Source organism: Arachis stenosperma, chromosome 6 (genome assembly GCF_014773155.1).
Source record: "Arachis stenosperma cultivar V10309 chromosome 6, arast.V10309.gnm1.PFL2, whole genome shotgun sequence".
Classification (NCBI taxonomy): Eukaryota; Viridiplantae; Streptophyta; class Magnoliopsida; order Fabales; family Fabaceae; genus Arachis; species Arachis stenosperma.
The window spans coordinates 42,492,824-42,517,688 of record NC_080382.1 but is presented as its reverse complement, the minus strand read 5'-3'; the positions used below and the strand labels follow the sequence as shown (position 1 = coordinate 42,517,688).

Sequence of the window (24,865 nt, the reverse complement as noted above, 5' to 3'; positions counted from 1 at the left end):
AAAATCAAAATATAATAAATACTTATTAATTACCATAATAGTCGCATGTCAAAGAAAAATTCTAATATTATATTTATCATGAAAATATCTTATTTATATATATATATATATATATATATATATATATATATATATATTAATCTTCCTTTAATGAAAACTATATATATACTAAATCACTAATGTCCTAATTTTATTGACTCTATAATTAAGAACAATTAGAATTAAAAACACTACTCAAAAACATGTCTCTCATATTATAATTTTTATTGTAATTATTTATTTTTAACTTTAATTAAAGTTATTATTGTTCTTATAAATTTTGAAAGCATATTTTTTATTAAATAAAATAAAAATAATAATAATTTATAATAGTATTTTGTTGGGCATTAGTTATTTTTAACAATTTCTCACTTACACTAGCTAGAGCTAATGATAGATTATTGGATTTAGGGTATACATGTATTTTTAATTGTTAAAGATATAAATATTTATGTTATTTCTTTTTATCAATTTAAGTTTTTGAGAGAAGCAGTATCATAGCATGATATTAAAACTCTATGTCTAAAAATTTTAAAGTTCAATTTTTGGGAAACTCTAAAAAAAAAAAAACATAAAATAAATCATAAAAAAAGGTCTTTATAAAGAAATCAAATAAACTCAAAAAGAAACTCTTATTTGAGAGAACACATTAGATATATAATCATTTATATTGTTTTATTCTATCAACATAAACTTAAAAAAAATAATATCATAATATAAACAATACAAATAAACATAAAAATGAATTAAATAATATAATCTATATTTATATACAAATATTCAGTAGTTGATATAGTGACTACCTTCTCAGACAAAACACTTAGCTTTGAAATTAAACTATTGTTACATGTTTATGGCTGAATTTTCTTAACTAACTACCTAACACCACTGTAAAATTTATATATATACTTCCTCTTCGTATAAGATTGCAGGGAGGGGGTAATTAAACTAAGACAGACCTATATACTATCATGGTTCTAAAAACTGAACTGGACCGGCCAATTTAACCGGGTTAATCGGGAACTGGTCTCTTAGCCGATTCGGTTGAAGTAAAAAATCGTTTGTCAAAAAATCGGTGAAAAAATTGGTCAAATCGACGGTTAACCGGTGAATCGCTTGAATCGGACGGGTTTTTACCAGTTTTTAGTTAAAAAAAATAAAAAATATATATAACCCCCTCCCTTCTCTCTCGCACACACCCACAACCCACTAACTCAGTCATCACTCACCACTCAGCCCCTCTCTCTGTCTCTGATCTCCACACGAAACCCTAGCCACTCTCTTTTTCCTAGACCGCCAGCAACAGCAGCCAATGACCAGCGCTGCCGTCACCGACGAACTCTTCTCTTCTCCTCAGCCAGCGTCGAGCCCCGCCGTCGCGATTCTCTTCTCCTGGATCGCTTCACCTCGCGTCGCCAGGTATGCTCGCTATTGATGTCACCGCCTCTGTCTTCGTCGTCATTGGCAACCTTGAAATCGTGTCTCCGTAGTCCATCCTCATCGTCGATCCCTCTCTCTCGCACGTCAAGCCTGTCTTCAATCCCTCTGTGCCCGAGCTCACTTCCCCTCTTTCATCGCCGTCACCTGGATTCCTCCTTCGCCGCCAATCTTCAATTTACTTTTGCTTGCTTTTGTACTCTTATTTGGTTTCTGATTTCGATTCTGAGTTTGCTAATTTCTGCTTAGTTTGAGTCTGAATTTCTGAGTTTGTAAGCAGATCCCTACCCTGCTTCAGTTTTCATTTTTGGGAGTTAATTGCTGTTTTTTGGATTTGATTATGTTGATTGTTGTTTGTTTGTCTGGGTTAATTGTTGTTTTTTCATTGCTGTCTTCTGCATTTGATTTCTGTTGAGTGCTGCTGTCTTCTGTTTTTTATTTATTTTTTATTTTTTTCCCTCCAAATGCACTTGATACCCTAACAATTCTTGGATCCTTCAACCTTAACCATTGTGATGATGATGATGAAAAAGCCTTCGCTGCTGTTGATGATGCCTTGTCTTCTGCTTTTTAGCTTTTTTATTTTGTTAATTAAATGAATTAATCATGTTCTTGTGATTCTATTTTTGTAAGTTTTAAATTATGTTTTTGTTCTATTTTTAATTTGTTACTGTAATTTGATTTCATATATTTTTGTAATTCTGTTTGTTTGTTCCAAATTTAAATTATGATTATGTTTGCAAATTCAATAGTTAGTGGTTATTAGTATTACTGATTTGTTTGTTATTTTTTATTATTAGGTTATAAACTAAAATTTTAAATTTTAAATTTTATAAGGTTAAATTTTATTGAAATTTAAATATTTAAAATTATATATTAAATTTTTAATAATTTTATTTAATATTTAATTAAACCGGTCGAACTCCGGTCGAACCATTGAATCAGTGAACCAGTCACCTCACCGGTTTATTGATCGGTCCGGTTCTTGGAACCTTGTATACTATACGTAGAAGTAGGGGTGGGCAAAAAAATCCAAATTTTGGATTTTAAACCCAATCCAAACCAAACCATTTAAAAAAGATCAGTTTTAAACAAAAAAAAAAAATCCAAACCAAATTACATTTATTTTATAATTTGGTTTTTGATCCAATCCATTTAAATGGTTTTAAATCCGGATCCAGATCCAGATCCAAATTAAGATCCAGATCCAAAAAAACCCTAATTTCTTCCTCTCTTCGACAAATCCATTCAACAAAACCAAATCCACTCTTCGCCACCCTCAACATTTCTTCCTCTCTTCCTCTCGTCGGAGTTCGCCGGTGGTTCGTCGGCCTCTACCTCTTCGAGTCTTCAGTCTTCACTTTGATTCGAGACTCTATCTCTCTGCCTCAACCTCCCATTCGCAACTCTGTCTTCTCTCTTTTTCGGTTCTCTTCTTCTTTCGTTGGTGGCTCACCGGAGCTCATGCTCATCAATTGAGGTAAGCCTCCTCCTTGCTCTTGGTTCTGAGTTCTGAGTTTTATTTGGGTTTTTTCTATTTTATTGATTTGTTCTGTTTTGTTCCTTCATGAGTATACTGATTTGTTCTATTTTGTTGAATTCTTAATGAACTGATTGCCATGCTCATTTATTATTTTTTTGGTTCATGCATGTACCATAATATATACAGTATATATGTAGCGCTAGTTGTTTATATACGGTGTATGAATTTTCAAATTGAACCCCCCTAAAACTTGATTTCATAAAAAATCTACTTGCTGATTTAAGCCAATACATAAGTGTTCTATATGTATTGTGCTACTTGGTTATATATATATATATATATATATATATAACCAACAACCAATCTCCTAATCTCTTATAGGAATTAGAATTAGATAGACTAGTAGTTGAAGTTGCAGGGATGAATGATGAATTTGCAATTAGATGATTTATTCGTCATTCTTGTGATTCTGTTGATTTTAATACTATGTCAATGGCAAAAAGGATGAGGGTTAAGTATGAAAAGTATTGGGGACAATCCTGATTCAGTAAATATGTTGTTATTGATTGCTATCGTACTTAATCCAATGCAAAAGATTGAGTATGTCAATTATTTTTTGGATTACTTCTTTGGAGAAGAAAAAGGAGGTGAATTGAAGTCAAAGTTGTCCAAGTGCATAAAGTTACTTTATCAGCAATACCAAAGTTCTGAGGAAGCAAGTGAAGCTGATACGCAAGATGTTCAAGCCAACAACATTAATACCGATCTTCATGGCATGGGCTTTTTTCTGCAAGCAACCGGTCGCAGAACAAATACAAGATCTAAACTTGATAGATATTTACAAGAAGAATGCGAGCCATACTCCCATAAGTTCGATATACTAAACTGGTGGATGGTCACCTCAACCCGATTTCCAATTCTTGGAAATATGGCTCGTGAGGTATTGGCTATACCTGTTTCTACGGTAGTTTCGGAGTCTGCATTTAGTATTGGAGGAAGAGTCCTTGATCCATACCGTAGTTCCTTAACACCTAGAATGGTAGAAGTCTCAGTCTGCACAGGAGATTGGCTTAAGGAAGATCTTTTCTCTGCTTTAGATGATGATGGTGAAGTTCTTCAACAAGTTGATCAAGGTATAAAATTTGTTTCATATTTCTTCTCATTTTATTTTATTTTTGTTTTTGTTATCTTTCTATTTTAGAATTTATGTATTAGTTACCAATTAAAAGTTGTTGAATATAGACTTGATAATTAATTTGATTTCCTTGGCAGATATATTTTCCTCTAATGATGGTGTTTGTTCTATGGCGACATCAATTGATAATCTTGATGATGACTAGGTATGCTTAATATTCTCATTTGGTTTAATACTTTCATTCAAAGATTTATTTTAAAATGACAAAGGTATATTTTGTTATTTGCAGATATATTTTCCTCAAAGGTTGTGGTTGTTTGATGATTTTGTTGGCAACTTGGCATCTTTTGATATTTTGTTAGAGAGATTTTTTGGTGATATTCTTTTGATGTCATGAGAATGATTAAATGTTATATAGATTAGCTATTGTCATTAGATTTAAAAAGAACCAAATTCTAATTGTAATGAACCTATACACTTTAAAATGACTTTAGTATTAATTTTACTTTTAAAAAAATTATGGTTTAAAAATTAAATTTCTAAAAACTGGTTTTAAAAGTAGATTTTTTGTTAAAATATCTGGTTTAAAAATTGAATTTTTAAAAACTAGTTTTAAAATTGGATTTTTGGTTGAAGAAACTGATTTTAAAACTGGATTTTCAAAAACTGGTTTTAAAACTGAATTTTTGGTTAAAAAATCTGGTTTTAAAACTGGATTTTATATAAAAAAAAATGGATTTTAAATTTGAATTTTAAAAAAACCAAATTTAAAACCGATTTATAAGTAAAACCGAATTTAAAACTAGTTTATAAATAAAACCAGATTTAAATTTTAAAATCAATGTAGAATTGATTTTTATTTTTTTAAATTGATTTAGAATCAATTTCGTTCTTCAATTTAATTCTGGTTTAGTTTCTTGAACCATAAAACTAATTCTGAAGTGAATCCAGTTTAGATTTTTAAAAATCCAAACCATGTCCACCCCTACGTAGAAGTGGACATCGATGGACAGAAAAGAGTAAAAAGATTTAAAAAAAAAAAAAGAAACACTAAGATAGGGTTGAATCAATATAATGTCACTCTGGCCATGGTAATATGGGATCTTTGATTGAAAAAAAAAATTAAATAAAAGTCTTTGTTACCTGTCATTGTCATGATGGTGAAGTGTTGATGACTTGCTATATCTTATATCCACTATTGTCAAAGCATACGGTTGAAAGCAATAATGGAGGATATTCTTTCGGAGGGAGAGAAGAATTATTGAAATAAATAATATACGTTTATTATTATATATGTTTCAACAATGAAGCCACGTTAGTTATTTATTTTTCAACTCATCACTCGCCTGAGTTCATAATCAGCATTCTCACATGTTGAATTGTAAATGTTCATTTTTTATTTGTTTTCGCTATGATGGCACGAAAATATATCTCAAGTGATTTTCCGAACACCAAACAACAAAACCACACCCCAATTTGGACATAAAATTATTCTAGATTTTGAACATAAAATTATTATGTGTATACTAAACTCAGTTATTAAAATTAATGGTTAAGTATTTCTTTCGCCTTTAATTAATATCTTATGTTAAAATCAAAATCGTCACTATCATTTTAAAATCATTATTTTCATATGAAATATTAATTGCATAACGATTTTGCCTCCAATAAAATACCATTTTCTACCAAAAGCTAGTCTCCCTCACACTATTCCATCGTTGCATATCATCTTCCTCCTCCTTTTTTTCCTACCAATCTCCCTCTTCTGACTCAAAATCTCCGCCATCCTTTGCTCCGTCCACCGACCAGTGCCTAGACATTGCCACCATGGCATTCACCTACCTCTTGTTTTTCCTCCCATTCCTCGTAACAAACTCATTCCTCCTCCACCTAATTCGCATTTATTTTTGCGCACAGGGCATCACTTATCCTCTCACGCAAGCCTCTCTTACTGACACCCTTCTCCAGCAATCCTTCAACTATATCCTCATCACGCACCTTTGCCTCGGTATTGCTGGTGCCGCCGCTGCCTCAGCCGCCTCCAACCTCTCCATCCCCTTCTCTCTTGTTGGACGCATCTAGCTTTATTTCCGGCCCCCACCGCCCCACGTGGTCCACGTCCACTCGTAACTGCCTTGTCGGCTAGAAGCCCCTCCTCCGCCTCGCCGCTCCCAGTAGAGTTTCCATTTGCCTCAAGTGGTGGTAGCATGAAATAATGATCATCCTATGCTGCTATGCAGGTAGGATTGACAGTGGGTCATATAGGGCGGGTTTTTGCCCTACTCGACCCTGTCCCACCCTCCTTACACTTCTCTATTACCCACCTCACCCCTACCCGCGGGTAGTAAACTAGTGTACCTTAACCTGCCCCTCGTGGATACCCATCCTGCCCTTATAAAAATTAAATAATATCTTAATTTTTACATATTGATATATAAATTAAGATAAAAACTTAAAACTCATACATAAATTAAAATATAAACATAAAATCTATACAATATCAAATAACTTGAAATTAAAAAAAGCTAATGTCTGGTCACTACAAATTTAATACTAAAATAAAAAAATTACAATATAGATATAAAGAAAAATTCAATCTTTATTTTTTATCACTTTTCACATCTTCATCATCATTAAAAATTTAAAAGTCAAGATTTAAATCTGAAAAAATAAAAAAAGATAGCAATTAACAAATTAATTAGTATTATGTAAAATATTAACTTAAATGGAATAGCATTACTAGCCACAAAATAACATAAATGAAATAGCATTAACATAAGTTAACACGGTTGCTTTGTGTGTCATTCGTGTGGAATTTAAAGTCCACAAATTGACAAGTGCATCGGGTCGTACCAAGTAATACATCAGGTGAGTGAGGGTCAATCCCACGAGGATTGATGGACTAAGCAACAATAATTGAGTAATTTACTTAGTTAGATAAGCAGAAAAGAGTGTTTTGTGGTTTTAATTGCATTAAACAGTAAATTCAGAGAATTAAAAGCAAACAGTAAATTAATGTGAAGAATGTGTGAGAAAACTGATAAGTTTTCAGAGTTGTTTATTTTTCGGATTTCTATTTTTTACCAACTATTTTAATCATGCAAGATTTAATTCATGGGAAACTAAATATGACTAAACCCTAATTTCTTAGCAATTTAGTCTCCTCTAATCTTGTTAACTGCCAATTCCTTGGTCACTTAATTTCAATTAGAGGTTTAGGCCCAATTATAGTTTATGAGCCACAAAAATCCTAATTATACAAATATAAGAGGATTATATGTCACGTATCCTGTTAAGTCCAGCTAATTAGTGATTTAGGAAAAATTATTTTCAAGCTGTTGTTCAAGTAATTGCTTTTCCAAGGTTCACAAAAATTCAAATAGAATAAGGGTTATTCTTTCGATCTACCCAAATTTGTAAGATGAAGAACAAAAATAAAATCTTGAAATTGAAATCAAAACATAAATTAAAATAAAAGAGTAATAGTATTAATTCATAGAATAAACAGAGCTCCTAACCTTAACAGTGGAGGTTTAGTTGCTCATGGAGAAAATAAACCCTAGCAGCGAGAAAGTGTGAAAGTGCGGAATGAGGTCTGTAAAAGAGAGGAGAGCCCGAAGGGCTGAATCTTTTCCCTTTTATATCTAATCCTAATTAATGTAAAATATATTTTCTAAAACTAAATAATATCTTTTCCTATTTGTAAATAGAATAAAAGTTTTAATCAAAATAAATAAATTCATATCGTGCTGCTCATTGGACGAATGGTGACCACTAAATTCACTAAGGGTGGCACCAAACTTGGGCTGGGCCAAGTTTGGCGCCACCATGCCCATATGCAATCTTCAAGGTTCTTCATCATTGGCGCCAAACTTGAAACCTCTCAAGTTTAGCTTCACTTTAACGCTATGTAATTCTTGGAGGTGGGTGAGTGTGGCGCCAAACTTGTAAAATCCCATGTTTGGCGCCACCAAGGCAGTGATTCTAGAAGACAAGTATAGACTATTATATATCACTGGAAAGCTCTAGAAGTTAGATTTCAATACCGTTAGAACCGTGTCAATTTGATCTCGGCAGCTCAAGTTATGTCCGTTGGAGTGCAAGGAGGTCAGGGTTGACAGCATCATCTACTTTCTTCCGTTTCTTCTACACAAACCCTATCAAATCTGTCCAAATGCTACTTGAATTAAAACCAAATTGCACACAACTCAAAGCAGCATTCATAGTGACTAAAAAGTCTTTAAATCTTGATTAAAGTTAACGAATTCAAATGCAAATTCACTAGGAAAATATAGGAAAGATGCTCACGCATCACAACACCAAACTTGAATTGTTGCTTGTCCTCAAGCAACTAAAACCAATATAAAATTAGGATGTGAATTTTCATGAGAATTGAGTACTTAATTATGCTCCTGTTTGCCTCAAAGTGGGGTTAACAGCATTGAAATCTTGAATAGTTTCGGCAGTTCACTATCCTTTGAATCTTAGGAATGTTAATGTCATTTGTAATTAGAATCCGGATATTATTATGAATTCTCTAGCTTTTTTACCTTGGATTAATCCTTGAACACAGCAATCTCTATTTATTTTCTTTTCTTTGGTGCTTTGCACCTTGAGTTTAGCCGTGACTTTAAATTCTTTGTCTCAAGCTTTACTTAATACAAAAACACCACAAGCACTTAACTGGGGAACTCTCTTTGAGTTCTGATTTTTCTTTTAGTAACTCCCAGACAGTGGTGCTCAAAGCCTTTGGCATACTCTATTAGTTACACGTCATCTCGACTCTTAGTGCTATGTCTCAAAGGTTACTTGACACATTCACACCACAAGCATATGGCTAGGAAAACAACTCTTTGAGCTTGTAATCATACTTGACCTTCCTATCCATTGATGCTCAGAGCCTTGGACCGTGCTTTTATTTATTTTCTTTTTGCTGTTTCTTTTGCTTCAAGGATCAGACTTTTGTTTAATTCAGAGAATTTATAATTGTTCTCTAAATTCCTATTCCTCATATGCACCAACATCCTTTGATTCAAATTCAAATATGCACTGTTCATATCATGCATTCTGAATCACAGGTAATACCACCACATTTAAGTAAATAAGACTACTCTTAAATATAACTCAATTTCTCATGCAATACATCACTTCTTTTTCTTTTTCTTTTGTTTTTCAAGCTCAGTGAGGGTAAATGAGACATTTTTTTTTCAAACTAAAAACAAAAAACAGAATTAAAAATAACAAAATTAAACTAGAACCTAGGAATCGAAATTACTAAAGATCATTCAGACACTCAAACAAAATAGCAGAAAATAGGAATATAACATAATAATAGTGGAAGGGGGATAGAATGAAAGGAATTTAACCACCTCAGTTATCCTGGTGGTCATGTCATTCCTCAGGTTGTGCTCCTCCATGAAGATGATTCACCTCCCTTTGGTGCCATTGATGATAAGATAAATAGAGAGCGCAATCTACAACACCAAACTTAAAAGTTTGCTTGTCATCAAGTAAAGAAAAACTGAAAACAAGGAGGAACATAAAAAGTATACGGATGAGTAAAAACAAAAATTATTGTAGAAGAAGAAGAAAATGAAAAAAGAGCAAGAGGTTAAAATTAATTTTCTTTCTTTTTTTTTTTGAAGTCAAACTTCAAGGGGGCTAAGTTTGGTGCCCCCTAACAAAAAGTAATATTGATGGTAGCACCAAACTCCAAAGAGCCAAGTTTGGCGCCACCCCTTCCACAGTTTCTTCTAAGTTACACTGATTGTGGCGCCAAACTTGGAATTCCCAAGTTTGGCGCCACCCCTCCAGAGAGATTCCCTTAATTTGTATGCATCATGTGGTGCCAAACTTGGACTTTCCAAGTTTGGCGCCACCCAATCCGAAACCAATTCTTCCAGGGTGATTAAAATTCCTTCTAAGTGTACCTGTTCCTATTTTTAACATTCTGCATCATCAAAACACATGTAAAACAAAGAAAACTCTAAAAAATTTGAGATAAAATAATTAAAACCAAAACTAAAATAACTATAACTCTAAAATAAAAATAACTATAAAATTAAAAGAAAAATAATTGCAAAACCAAGGATACTAGTGATGACAAGTCATCATATACCCATTTTTTAAGCTAATTTCACTTGTTTTGTTAGCATTTATGCACTTTCTTGCATCCTAAGTAAGTGATTTGGAGTGAAAATGCATAACTTCTTTAAATCAAACAACCACCATGAAATTAATGTTAACCCATGAGGTTTAAGCTAAATTTAAATGATTTTTAATTGATTTATAAGCCTTGTGAATTTAGTGATACTTGGAGTGGTTGTTTTGGTTTATTGTAGGTGAAGAAAGAAAAAAAAAGGAAAAGCGTGGCCTAAGGAAATGTGGCCCAAGGAAAAGAAAGTGTGGTCAAAGGAAGGAAAAGTGTGCCGCATGCAATGGGGGGAGGCAAGCATTGCCCTCCACAAGGGCACACTGCCCTCTAGGAGGGCAACATAAGGGAACAAGGCATAAAAGGCAACTCTGCCCTGCCCACTACAAGGGCAGAGCACAAATCTGTGCCTTGGAATCAAGAAGAAGAAACTGTTGCCCTGCCCTCCACAAGGGCAGTATCGGGCTCACAAGGGGAGAAAATCAAAGGAAAATGTCTCCAAATGCTTGCCACAAGAGTTGAACACGGGACCATGAGGAAGCAAGGAACTAAGTGCCATCACCGTGCCAAGAAAGCCAAGGAAATTAAGTAGCGTGTGTTTCTGCTAGGATTCGAACGCGGGACTTCATTTTGGAAACACTGCCCTGCCCTCCGCGAGGGCAGGGCAGCATTTTGTGTGCGGCACGATCCTGGCAGCACCAGCGCGCACCACAGCACGATCCTGGCAGCACCAGCGCGCACCACAGCACCCATCTGGCGCACCAATTTTTCCTGCCCTGCCCTCCGCGCGGGCAGGGCAGCGTTCTGCGCACCAAGACCGCACCAAGCCGCACCATGCACACACCAAGCACCATTTTCTGCCCTGCCCTCCACAAGGGCAGGGCAGCCTCCTGGAAGCTATTATTTTGGGCTAAAAATTCAATTAAAATTCCCATTTAATTCATTTTTTCACCAAATCAAAAGCCCATCCAAATCCCAAAATCCAAGAATAGAAAGTGTATAAATAGGAGCTAGTTTGATGTAATTAGAACTTTTATATTTGCTTTTGAATTTTGCACTTTCTTTGAGCCTTGAGCTTTTGCACTTTCCTTGAAAAACTTGATTGAGATTTCAGAGAATTGGGGAGGGGAATTGATCTCTCTTCTTCCTCTCTCTTGCTGGAGCACTTTTATTTTTCTTGTTTTGAGTTTTGGATGTGAAGAGTTGAGGAAATTCTGTCTCAACCTCCATTCAAAATCTCTTTAATTCCTTTCTGCACAATTAAATTCAATTTCAATTTCCTTTACTGCTTCTTCTTCTATTTCTTGTTAATTGCTTTGAGCACTTGGATCTAGGAAGGTAATTGAGATCTAGGCTCTACTACCTAGTCTCTTGAGCCCTGAGATCCCAATTTACTTTTGGATCTTCTGTGAACCTTGCTGCACATTAATTTCATTTTCTGTTTGAATCCTCATTGCTTCTAATCTAATTTCTGTTCTATTGATTATTGCAACTCAATTTCTCTTGTTTAAATTCTGCAATCCCTGTCCTCAATTCCCTTTTACTTTCAAGCAATTTATATTCCTTGCACTTTAAGCTACTGCAATTTACATTTCTTGTACTTTAAGTTTCAGTCATTTACTTTCTTGTTCTTTAAGATTCTGCAAGTTACTTCCTGCTCTTTAAATTACTGCAATTTTCCTTTCCCCCTTTGCATTCCAAGCAATTTAGCTTCTGTTAAAACAAATCACTCAACCAATACTTGATTCGCTTGACTAAACCAACCACTAAACTAAAATTGCTCAATCCTTCAATCCCTGTGGGATCGACCTCACTCATGTGAGTTATTATTACTTGATGCGACCCGGTACACTTGCCGGTGAGTTTTGTGTCGGATCGTTTTCCGCACATCAAGTTTTTGGCGCCGTTGCCGGGGATTGAAATAGATTGACAATGATTAAGTGAAGTGGGGTCTAGATTAAGCACTTTTTCTTTTCTGTTTCTCTAACACACTAACTGTTGAATTTTTGCTTAAACTAACTAAAACCTCATTCTAGCAATAGATTGAAGTTTTATTGATTTTCTGGGTCTGTGTGTTTATTGTTGTGTGTTTGTGTTAGGTACAGGAAGATCTTCCCCTGTCCCCTCTGAAATTGACCAAAGAACTCTTGAAGAATAAGAAGAGCTGAAAGAGGAAAGAACGTTATTGGAGAGGAAGAATCTGAGGAGGAATTCCAAGAAATGAAAGGAGATCCATCAAATCCAATCAACCAGAAGGAGGAGCCAATAAACCAACACCAAAGAAGAGTACTGGCTTCCTATACATTTGCAAATGCTAGACACTGTGGGAGTAGCATTCTTCCCCCAATGTCAATGCAAACAACTTTGAATTAAAGCCACAACTCATCACTTTGGTTCAAAAACTGTTCCTTTGGAGGAGGACCATTGGAGGACCCAAATCAACACTTATCCACCTTCTTGAGGATTTGTGACACTGTTAAAACCAATGGTGTGCCCCCTGACAGTTACAAGTTGTTGCTCTTTCCATTCTCTCTCAGAGACAAAGCCACTCAATGGCTAAAACGTTCCCAAAGGAAAGCATCAACACTTGGGATGACTTGGTGAGCAAGTTCCTTGCCAAATTTTATCCCCCTCAAAGAATCATAAGATTGAAGACTGAGGTGCAGACATTCACTCAAATGGAGGCTGAGAATTTATATGAAGCATGGGAAAGATATAAAGCTCTATTGAGAAAGTGTCCACCAGAGATGTTTCCTGAATGGGATAAGTTACAAAACTTCTATGAAGGACTCACTCTAAAGGCTCAAGAAGCACTTGATCACTCAGCCGGAGGCTCATTACAACTCATGAAAACCACAGAGGAAGCTCAAAACCTCATTGATATGGTGGCCAACAACCAATATTTCTTTGCTCATCAAAGACAACGCCAACCATCATAGAGAAGAGGAGTAATGGAGTTAGAAGGAGTGGATTCAATTCTAGCTCAGAACAAGATGATGTAGCAGCAGATTCAACAACAGTTTGAGCAAATGGCCAAAAGAATTGATGGCTTGCAAGTGGCAGCAGTGAGCACCACAAGCCAACCACCAACCACTTGGGTGCAAAGTGAAGAAACTCAAGAGAAACAACAGCAAGAGCAAGTCCAATACATGCACAACCAAAATCCTGGAACAAATGAAGTCTATGGGGATACTTACAATCCATCTTGGAAGAACCATCCCAACCTCAGATGGGGAGACAACCACAATCAAAACCAACAATCATGGCAAAGAAACTCAAGTCAGAACAATTGGAAAAACACAAACCACAACCCCCAGCCAAACACTAACCAAAACACATACAGAAAACCACAAAACAACTACCCCAATTCTAACCATCACCTACCCAATAACCACCCAACTAACCAAAGCACTTACCATCATCCATCAACACCCCAAAATCAACCAATCTCACAAGACTCACAGAGGATCACTAATCTAGAGCTGCTCATGGAGAAAATGATGAAGAACCAAGAATTGACAACAAAGAACCAAGAAGCTTCCATGAAGAACCTAGAGAGGCAGATTGGACAAATCTCCAAACAGATTTCTGTTGAAAAACCATCAAGCTCACTACCAAGTGACACCATTCCCAACCCAAAGGAAGAATGCAAGGTCGTGCAACTAAGAAGTGGAAAAATGTTAGTGGATGGTAACCAAGGAGCAACAAAGAAACTTATGGAGAATGACAATGAGCCAACAAAGAATGCTGAAGCCATCAACAAAGACATGACAACCAAGAATGTCCCAGGAGAACTCACAGAAGAAAATAACCAACCACAAAATTTGAAGAAGGGAAAGCAGATCATGGAAGAACCAATCCCAAGACAACTTCAAGGGGAGAAAAACTTGACACCCCTAATACCTTATCCACAAAGATTCCACAAAGAAACAAAGGATCAGCACTTCCACAAATTTCTTGAGACTTTCAAGAAGCTGGAAATCAACATACCTTTGGCTGAGGCATTAGAGCAAATGCCTCTGTATGCCAAGTTTTTAAAGGAGCTCATCAACAAGAAGAGAAGTTGGAATGAGAAGGAGACTGTAATGCTTAGTGAAGAATGCAGTGCACTCATCAAAAAGGGACTCCCTCCCAAGCTTGAAGATCCTGGAGGTTTCTTCCTACCCTGCACTATTGGAAATCTATTCATCAACAAGGGGATGTGTGACCTAGGAGCAAGCATAAATCTAATCCCATCTTCTTTAGTGAAAAAGCTTGGCATAGAGGATATGAAACCAATACAAATATCCTTGGAGTTGGTAGATCAATCAGTAGTACATCCTAAAGGACTGATTGAGAACCTTTTAGTTAAGGTTGATAAGTTCATCTATCCGGCAGATTTTATAATCTTGGATTCTTCAGAAAATGGAAATGACTCCATAATACTTGGTCGACCATTTTTAGCCACTGCTAGAGCCATTGTGGATATAGAGCAAGGAGAGCTAACTCTCAGAATGCATGAGGAGAGCATCACCTTGAAAGTCTTTCCAGAATTACAAAGGAATGAAGAAGCAAGCAAGACAAGTAGTGACTTCCTTCCAAAGCAAACAACCTACAAGGCAGTAGAACAGGAAAACAAGCATCCACAGAAAGAAAAAGGAATTCAAAAAGAAGCTGGGATAATAAACAAAAAGGAAGGCAACACAACTCAAGTCACTGTCAAGGGAAGCATATCAACAAGGAAGAAAAAGAAGAAAAACAAGAAAAGGGCCTACAAAGGGTGGAAGAACAAGAAAATCCCAACAGAAGGATTTGCCAAAGGTGACAAGGTGCAACTAGTGTATCAACAGTGGGAACAAAGGATTATTACACTGTCAACAAGTACTCTCTCTTGAGAACATTGAAATTGAGCATCAAGGAACACAGAGAAAGCTTACAGTGAGAGGTGACAAGTTGAGAATCACCAACATCAACCACCTTAAAGGGAGTTCAATGTCAAGCTAGTGACAATAAAACAGCGCTTCATGGGAGGCAACCCATGATTTAAAATTTCTGTCTTCTCTTTAATAAGCTATGATTTCCTGAGTATGATTTGAACTTTCATATTTGATAAATGCACATTTTAGAGCATAAGTCAGACTTCTAAGTTTGGTGTCCCTTAAGGCACACTTAATTTTGCTTTTCAAAAAGAAAGGGAGCTATCTTAGAACATATGCATAATTCTTTTTGATGAAGCATATGACCAAACACTAAGTTTGGTGTCTGCATGTGTAACAATGTTCAGAAGATCATTTCCCAACCATGAAATCAAAACCATACAGAATGGGATCATGCATCAAATAATCTTTAAAAATATCAATTGTAAAGAATGGTTTGCATTGCTAAGTCACCCCCCTCAATAAAAGATAAGTTTGGTGTTCACCAACTTTTAGCATCTTTAATTAAGGGACACAATTGACCACAAAAAAATAATTTTTTTTTAATAATAATAAACAAAACAAAACAACTCTTTTCCTTTAATACAAATCAATTGCCAACGACTATATTGATGATCTAAGGCTAGTTGTTTTGGTTCATGCAGGAGAAAAAGATTGAGACAAAAGCAAGGAGGGGCCACGGCTAGGATAAGCTATGAGAGGATTATCACATGTGCCTAGAAGAACGCGCTCATGGGGAACAGAATTTGCATGCATGCAACATTGAACACCTAAATGCATGCAGCCAATGGGAGAAGGATCCTCGTCAAAGCCTCAACAATACATGCAGGCCGTCCATTTCATGCATTCCTTGGATGAACAACTCAATCTTGACCATTCATGAGCACCAACGAGTTCCTCTCTCTCTCATTATGGTTTTGTTGGAAAGCTTGAAGAATTCACTTATAAGTAGCCGTTGGCACCAACACGGTATACACACTCTCATTCAAGCCATTTTCATATGAAAGCCATAATCTCTTCCACTTCCAAAACCAACATAATCCCTTATCTCACACAACAAAACGAACCAAAACTCATCCCAAACACAACACATACTTCTTCTATTCACTCTTTCTTTTCTTACCTCAAATCCGATGGCCTCCTCAAGTTCAAAAAGAAGGCCGGGAAAGGAACCTATGGTAGCCGAACCTCCATCATTTGATGCAACCAAATTTAGATCCCAATTCCATGAAGGGAGATATCATAGGTTCATGGAGACAAAGAATGTCATTTATGAGAAAGGCCTTGAGTTGAGAGATGGGGAATACCCCATCATGAGGCAAATCACTAAAGAAAGAAGGTGGGAACTTTTATGTGCTCCTCTTGTTAACATCAGTACAGTCATGATCAGGGAGTTCTATGCAAATGCTGTAAAAGAAAACAAAGATAGTGCTCCTTACACAAGTTATGTCAGAGGAGTTGAAGTGAGTTTTAGCCCAGCTGCCATCACAAGAGCCCTCAAGTTGAGAACCATAACCTATGCAGAGTCCAGTTATGAAACCAGATTGCAGATAGAAAACAATCCTGATGAGATCCTGCAGGGGTTATGTGTAGAAAATACAGATTGGGAAAGAGATTCAAAGGGAGTTCCAAGTCACTTGAGGAGGATAAATCTCACTCCTGTGGCTAAGGGATGGTATGAAATAGTGAGAAGATCTATCCTTCCTACTGGAAACGCTTCTTGGGTCACAATCAAACGAGCACTCTTGACATACTGCATCTTGCATGGAGGTGAGATCAACCTTGCACAACTCATAGCCGACAGTATTCAAGAAATGGCCAATAGCACAAGCAAATCAAGTGGTCTTGGACATCCAAGCACCATTCTCAGGCTATGTGACAAAGCTGGAGTAATCTTTGAAGATGAGGACATAGAAAAAGTAAAAAAGGGAAAAGGGATCACTAAGAAGAGTATGGAAGGAATAAATGAGGAAGATGATCCAGAGGGTGTGGCAGCTCCCAGACAAAGGAGAACTCAAAGAGAGGAAGGACGAAATCAAGCTCATGATGCCATAGACATGAGCCAGCTACACAGAGCAATAGAAGAGCTATCCCAACAACTCATGCAAACTCAACAAGGGCAAAATCAGGGGTGCCAAGAGCAATATCTAGAGCCCCATCCAGAGTTTAGGGAGCAATATCTGAAAGATAAAGAAGAGAGAGAAGCTTGGCAGCGTCAAATGGAGGAGAAGCAAGAGAGATGGCAACAGCAAATGATGACTCAACAGCAAGAATTTCAAGCACAGATTCTTGAAGGACAAAAAGAGCAATACAAAGAATTCAAGGAATCATATGATAAGCTGTATTTTAGTCAAGCTAAAGCAGGGGAATACAGTCACAACCTGTATCAATGGGAAGAATATTCATCACACCCGGGAGAAGTGAGATATGCACAAAGAATGGAGAATGATGAAAACATGCAAGCAAGGGAGTACTTGACCACAATTTGCCAACACTCAATCTCAGATCAAGCCATTTGAGCAATGCCCTGAATTTGAAGCCAAGCAACAAGCAAGGTCTCGTCACTATACTGAGGCAACTTTAAAAGATTGGAAGATGTTGGGCTCTCATGACTCTTAGATTCTGTCTGGGTAGAAGATGTCCTGGTGAAGAGATCCGAGATTATTCCAAACTAGGGAAGAGAAAGAAGAAGAAGGGAGAATCAAGCAGCAGCCACGACTAATAGAAGGTGGCAAAGTTCTTTCATCACCTTCTTTCACTCTTCTAATAAGGAGAAGCATGTCGAAACATGATGCCTCCACTGCTTATTCCTTTTTATTTCTTTTTGTATTTTCTGTTGTTCATAAGTAGCTAGAAATGATTGCATAATGCTTGTCATTCATCACTTAGCTTTAATTTTGTTTTGTTTCCCATATGCTTGAAAAAAAGAGATTTGGTTTGAATTGAAAAGTGAAATATCCAATGTTGCATAAGTAGAGTGGAAATTAATGGTGGTATATGTGTTTGATTAAATGCATAACTCATGAAATAACTGCTGCATAATATCATTCTCATTCAAGTGTGAGTTAGCTTGCTGTTATAAAGACCCTTACCAATAAATAAGAAGCCCTTGGGAACAAAAACAGAAAAAAAAGGGAGAAGAAAAAGCCAAAGTGGCAAGAAAGAAAAAACAAGAATAAGGTTGGACACCAATAGCTTGGATCCTAGGACACATGCCTGTGGTGTTGTACTAAGATATGCTTGGATGAGTAAATTCTAAGGGGTATTTTAAAACCCGGTCACTTAGATCAACTGATTTGGGATGGCCAATTGAAAGTCCACAATAAAGAGCAACTTAGATACAGAACATTTAGTTATCCAAAGAGATGCTGGGCATCAATGATCCTAGGAAGAAATAGTGAGCCAAGTGTCTGTGGTGGAGAGATGAGTAAAAGAAAGAAACAAATAAAGCCAAAGGCTATTAGCAACATTTGACACCAAAAACCTCCAAAAGAATAAGCTTTTAAGCATTATAAGAAAGAAAAGTTAGCAAGGGAGTGAGTAAAGAGTAAGTCTTATAACAGCAAGTTAGCAACCTTTGATGAAAAAGTGTATTATGTAACAGCAAACAAAACTTGAGTTATCATTGTCTGCATAAAGACCCCATAGATCAAGTTCTGCTATATGCCTAATAAGGATATGTGTTCTTTTCTTATTCATTTCAATTTCTCTTAGTTTTGATGCTTAACTCATGAGGTTTAAGCTAAATTAATTGATTTTAATTGATTTATAAGCCTTGAATTTAGTGATACTTGGAGTGGTTGTTTTGGTTTATTGTAGGTGAAGAAAAGAAAAAAAAAAGGAAAAGCGTGGCCTAAGGAAATGTGGCCCAAGGAAAAAAGAAGTGTGGTCAAAGGAAGGAAAAGTGTGCCGCATGCAATGGGGGGCAAGCATTGCCCTCCACAAGGGCACACTGCCCTCTAGGAGGGCAACATAAGGGAACAAGGCATAAAAGGCAACTCTGCCCTGCCCACTACAAGGGCAGAGCACAATCTGTGCCTTGGAATCAAGAAGAAGAAAATGTTGCCCTGCCCTCCACAAGGGCAGTATCGGGCTCACAAGGGGAGAAAATCAAAGGAAAATGTCTCCAAATGCTTGCCACAAGAGTTGAACACGGGACCATGAGGAAGCAAGGAACTAAGTGCCATCACCGTGCCAAGAAAGCCAAGGAAATTAAGTAGCGTGTGTTTCTGCTAGGATTCGAACGCGGGACTTCATTTTGGAAACACTGCCCTGCCCTCGAGGGCAGGGCAGCATTTGTGTGTGGCAGATCCTGGCAGCACCAGCGCGCACCACGCACGATCTGGCAGCACCAGCGCGCACCACAGCACCCATCTGGCGCACCAATTTTCCTGCCCTGCCCTCCGCGCGGGCAGGGCAGCGTTCTGCGCACCAAGACCGCACCAAGCCGCACCATGCACGCACCAAGCACCATTTTGCCCTGCCCTCCACAAGGGCAGGGCAGCCTCCTGGAAGCTATTATTTTGGGCCAAAAATTCAATTAAAATTCCATTTAATTCATTTCTTCACCAAATCAAAAGCCCATCCAAATCCCAAAATCCAAGAATAGAAAGTGTATAAATAGGAGTAGTTTGATGTAATTAGAATTTAGCTTTGCTTTGAATTTGCACTTTCTTTGAGCCTTGAGCTTTTGCACTTTCCTTGAAAAACTTGACTGAGATTTCAGAGAATTGGGGAGGGGAATTGATCTCTCTTCTCCTCGTTCTTGCTGGAGCACTTTTATTTTTCTTGTTTGAGTTTGGATGTGAAGAGTTGAGGAAATTCTGTCTCAAACTCCATTCAAAATCTCTTTAATTCCTTTCTGCACAATTAAATTCAATTTCAATTTCCTTTATGCTTCTTCTTCTATTTCTTGTTAATTGCTTTGAGCACTTGGATCTAGGAAGGTAATTGAGATCTAGGCTCTGCTACCTAGTCTCTTGAGCCCTGAGATCCCAATTATTTTGGTTTTCTGTGAACCTTGCTGCACATTAATTTCTGTTTGATCCTCATGCTTCTAATCAATTCTGTTCTATTGATATTGCCAATTCTCTTGTTTAAATTCTGCAATCCCTGTCCTCAATTCCCTTTTACTTTCAAGCAATTATATTCCTTGCACTTTAAGTACTGCAATTTACATTTCTTGTACTTTAAGTTTCAGTCATTTACTTCTTGTTCTTTAAGATTCTGCAAGTTTACTTTCCTGCTCTTTAAATTACTGCAATTTTCCTTCCCCTTTGCATTCCAAGCAATTTAGCTTCTGTTAAAACACAAATCACTCAACCAATACTTGATTCGCTTGACTAAACCAACCACTAAACTAAAATTGCTCAATCCTTCAATCCCTGTGGGATCGACCTCACTCATGTGAGTTATTATTACTTGATGCGACCCGGTACACTTGCCGGTGAGTTTTGTGTCGGATCGTTTTCCGCACATCAACTAGTAGTTTGGTTGCCTCCCAACAAACGCTTCTTTACCGTCATTAGCTTGACGGTCAGTTCTGCTAAGGTGGAGGTTGATCATAGTGCTTCAACTCCTTCCCTCTCACTGTGAATCGTCTTCCTGTATGTGTTCCCATGAAGTAGATCAATATGCTCAGGAGAGAGGATTCTGTTTACTATATAAGTGAACACTAGATTACTAGTCAACACCACCGTCATTCCTGGGGAGAAACCTTTAGTAGGAATCTTTTTGTTTCTCCATCATCTGGGTACTTTCTTCTTGGGGACCTCCTCCTAGGTGGATGATGCATTCCCAACACCAAACTTAGGTTTGATGTCAGGGGGAATTTTGTTGATTGTTACTAAAGAAGGTTTAGGCTACAGATTCTGTTGTGCATCATCAAGGGGTTCTTGAAGGTTTGGATCAATTAGTTCAGTCTGCATGCACTTCTCCTCTTCACCTGATGAGTGCATCTTTTTGAAGACATGAAAGACCAATTGCTCATTATGCACGCTAAGCACTAATTCACCTTGTTCCACATCAATCAAAGCTCTCCCAATGGCTAAGAATGGTCTTCCTAGGATTATAGAGGCATTTTCATCCTCCCTCATGTCAAGAATTACAAAATCAACTAGAAGGAAAAACTTACCCACTTTGACCAAGACGTTCTCCACTATTCCATGTGCATGTTTCAGAGATTTGTCTGCCATTTGTAATGCTATCCTTGTTGGTTGTTCCTCTTTGATTTGTAGCTTTTTCATCACAGACAAGGGAATTAAATTTATGCGTCCACCCAAATCACATAGGGTTTTCTCAGAGGTAGTGCTCCCAATGGTAAATGGAATTTGAAAGCTCCCTAGATCTAGCATCTTTCTTGGCAAGTTATTCTGAATTATGGCACTACATTCCTTGGTTAAGACCACTATCTCATCTCCTTTTAAAGGCTTCTTCTTTGACAATAACTCCTTCATGAACTTGACATAGAGAAGCATTTGGTCCAAAACCTTAGCAAAAAGAATATTAATTTGAAACTTTTCAAAAACTTCCAAGAACCTTGAAAACTGCTTGTCCTTGGTCTCCTTTTGAAGTCTCTAAGGATGTGTCATCTTATGGTTGTATTCAGGAGCTTTAGGTAATGTCGTATGTGTGTCAAGAGTTACTGGAAAAGGATTATCTGCACGTCTAGGTGGGGTGTGTTCAACCTCCTCCTTTTTCTCCTTTGGAGCTCTTTTTTCAACTGGCTCCTCAATAACTTGTGCTTCCATACTTGCCACTTGTCCACTTATCAAGTTGATAGACTTGCACTCCTCTCTTAGATTTGGAATTGTGTTACCAGGAAGGCTATTAGTGGTCCTCTGATCAATTTTAGCAACTTTTGTGGATATTTGTCCCATCTGAACCTCCAAGTTCTTGAGTGATGCTCTGGTTTCCTGTACAAAACTTACAACCAGCGATTCCAAGTCATTGGTCTTATGAGGCTGAGAAGTTGCTTGCTGAGGCTGAGAGGGTTGGAACTAGCGGTTATTGAAGTTGTTTTGATTAAAATCACCCAGAGAATTATTGAAATTTTGTTGTCTCTGAAGTTGATCTCTCCACCCAAAATTTGGGTGATTTCTCTATCCCTGATTAAAGGTCTTGGCATATGGATCATTGTTGGGGTTTCTAGGAGCATTCCCCATAAAGTTGACCTGTTCAGGAGAAAATTGAGCATATTCATAATTCTCACCTTGGATGAAGCCATCATTCATGTCATATGGAGTCTCTTAAGGGGCATTTTGAGCACTAATAGCCAAAACCTGCATCCCACTCAAGTGTTGAGTAAGCATATTGATCTGTTGAGACATGACCTTGTTCTGAGGCAGAATAGCATCCAAGGTATCTACTTCCAAGACTCCTTTCTTCTGAGGAGCCCTAGAGTTCACAAGATTCATATCAGATGAGTAAAGGTATTGGTTGTTAGCAATCATCTTAATAAGCTCAGCAGCCTCTTCAGGCATCTTTTTCATGTACAATGAACTACCTGCAGAGTTTTCTAAACACATTTGGCCATTTCAAAGAGGCCATCATAAAAAATCTCCAACTTGGTCCATTCAGAAAACATGTCAAAAGGGCATCTCCTGATCATCAGCTTGTACCTTTCCCAAGCTTCATAGAAGGACTCACCATCTATCTGCCTGAAGGTCTGAACATCCACCCTTAGCTTAGTCAGCTTCTGTGGTGGGAAGAATTTGGACAGAAATCCATTGACCACCTTGTCCCAAGTGTTCAGGCTCTCCTTGGGCTAAGAATCAAGCCACTTCTTTGCTCTATCTCTCATAGCAAATGGAAAGAGCATGAGCTTGTAAATCTCAGAATTCACTCCATTTGACTTCACAGTGTCACAGATCTGCAGGAAGTTAGAAATGAATTAATTTGGATCTTCCTGCGGGAGTCCATGATACTGACAGTTTTGCTGCATCAGAGTGACTAACTAAGACTTCAACTCAAAGTTGTTTACACCTATAAGAGGCACCACAATACTGTTCCCTTAGAAATTTGGACTAGGAGGAGTGTATGAGCCAAGCATCCTTCTAGGTTGTTCATTCTCATTCTGATTTACCACATTAGCATTGGCACCAAACTTACTTTCAAAAATTACGGAAAAATAAATACTGTAATTTTTGAAAATTAGGGACAAGTATAACTAAAACTAAATCAAAAATGCCTATTGAAAAAAAATAAAAAAGGCAAAATATTAAAAGAAAAATAAATAAAAGAAAAAGAACGAAAGTTTCTTTTTTTGTTTTATTTTTAAAGAAGAATTAAAATTGAAAATAAGTAAAAAAATGAAACAGGGGAAGCGAGAACGAAAGTAAGTAATAAATAGGAAAAGAAAACAAAAAAAAAAGGAAAATAGAAATTTATTGATAAAAGAAAATAAATTGAAAAATAAAAAAATAAAAATTATCTGATCTAGGCAATCAAACAATTGGTAGTTGTCAATTACAGTTAATCCCCGGCAACAGCGCCAAAAATTTGGTGCGGAATTTAAAGTCCACAAACTAACCGGTAAGCGCACCGGGTCATACCAAGTAATGCCTCACGTGAGTGAGGGTCCATCCCACGAGGATTGATGGACTAAGAAAATTGAGTGATTTACTTAGTTAGATACGCAAAAAAGAGTGTTTTGTGGTTTTAATTGGATTAAACAGTAAATTCAGAGAATTAAAAGCAAACAGTAAATTGATATGAAGAATGTATGAGAAAACAGTTAAGGTTTCAGAGTTGTTTATCTTCCAGATTTTTATTTCTTACCAATTATTTTAATCATGCAAGATTTAATTCATGAAAAACTATATCTGACTAAACCCTAATTCCTTAGTAATTTTGTAACACCCTACCATACAGAGTCTTATGCTTAAGTCATAATTCAGAGATGGCAAGGTATTATGACCTCTAAAATCAAAAAATCAGTACATATAATAGTAAAAAAATGATTACAACTAAGAGCCTTTGAAAAAAAGGGGTAAAACAAATTTGTAACTCGAACACACAACACTCCGATCGAAAACGTAACGAATAAAGGAATAAGCCAAAGCGAGATTATATATATATATATATATATATATATACAAAAGAGTGTCAAAAATAGGAATATCAAAACTCAAAATTCGATTGCGAAGATAACTGGTCCGAGCTTAGCAGTATACACATGTAAATAAAATAAGAAACTCCAAGGAAACCCAAAGGGATATAAATACAGAAAACCTATTCTCCAAAATCTCCTATAAGAGGAGTCATCACAGTTTGTATTATTTAGTGGAGATAAAAGTATCTAAACAAAACAAATAAACCAAAATGGAGTCCCAAGAACAAAGGATCTTTGCTAATCTAGAAGTCTCCAGCATGCTTCAGCGAGAAGCCTCACGTCCTACATCTGAAAACCACAAAATCCGTATGGGTGAGAACCAGAGGTTTTCAGTATGGTAACAGTGCCCACATATCTAATATGTAATGTCTTGGGAAAGCCAAAGGCAATCCTAGAACTTCCAACAGATAATTCAAAGCTTATAAACAGGTTAAACCATAAATGGCAACTGACTAAGGATTCTTCAATCTAACTAATACTTCCCTTTCCAATTCCTTCAGACCTCTCAACCACCAGCAGAAGTATAATATGGCAAACACAGTTATATCAAACAAGAGATATATAAATAGGAACAAATAAAGCATTTAGACAA

At 36.7% G+C, this 24,865-nt stretch overlaps 1 protein-coding gene across 1 annotated transcript; it reads right to left on the bottom strand.

Moving 5' to 3' along the window:
- Nucleotides 1-21,022: 21,022 nt before the first annotated feature.
- LOC130933985 (uncharacterized) lies at nt 21,023-22,642 on the bottom strand. The gene is made up of 3 exons (XM_057863576.1): nt 22,442-22,642; nt 21,806-22,075; nt 21,023-21,649 (listed from the first exon to the last, which is right to left on the bottom strand). The coding sequence occupies exons 1-3, from the start codon at nt 22,640-22,642 to the stop codon at nt 21,023-21,025; spliced, it is 1,098 nt and encodes a 365-aa protein (XP_057719559.1).
- Between the last annotated feature and the right edge of the window lie 2,223 nt (nt 22,643-24,865).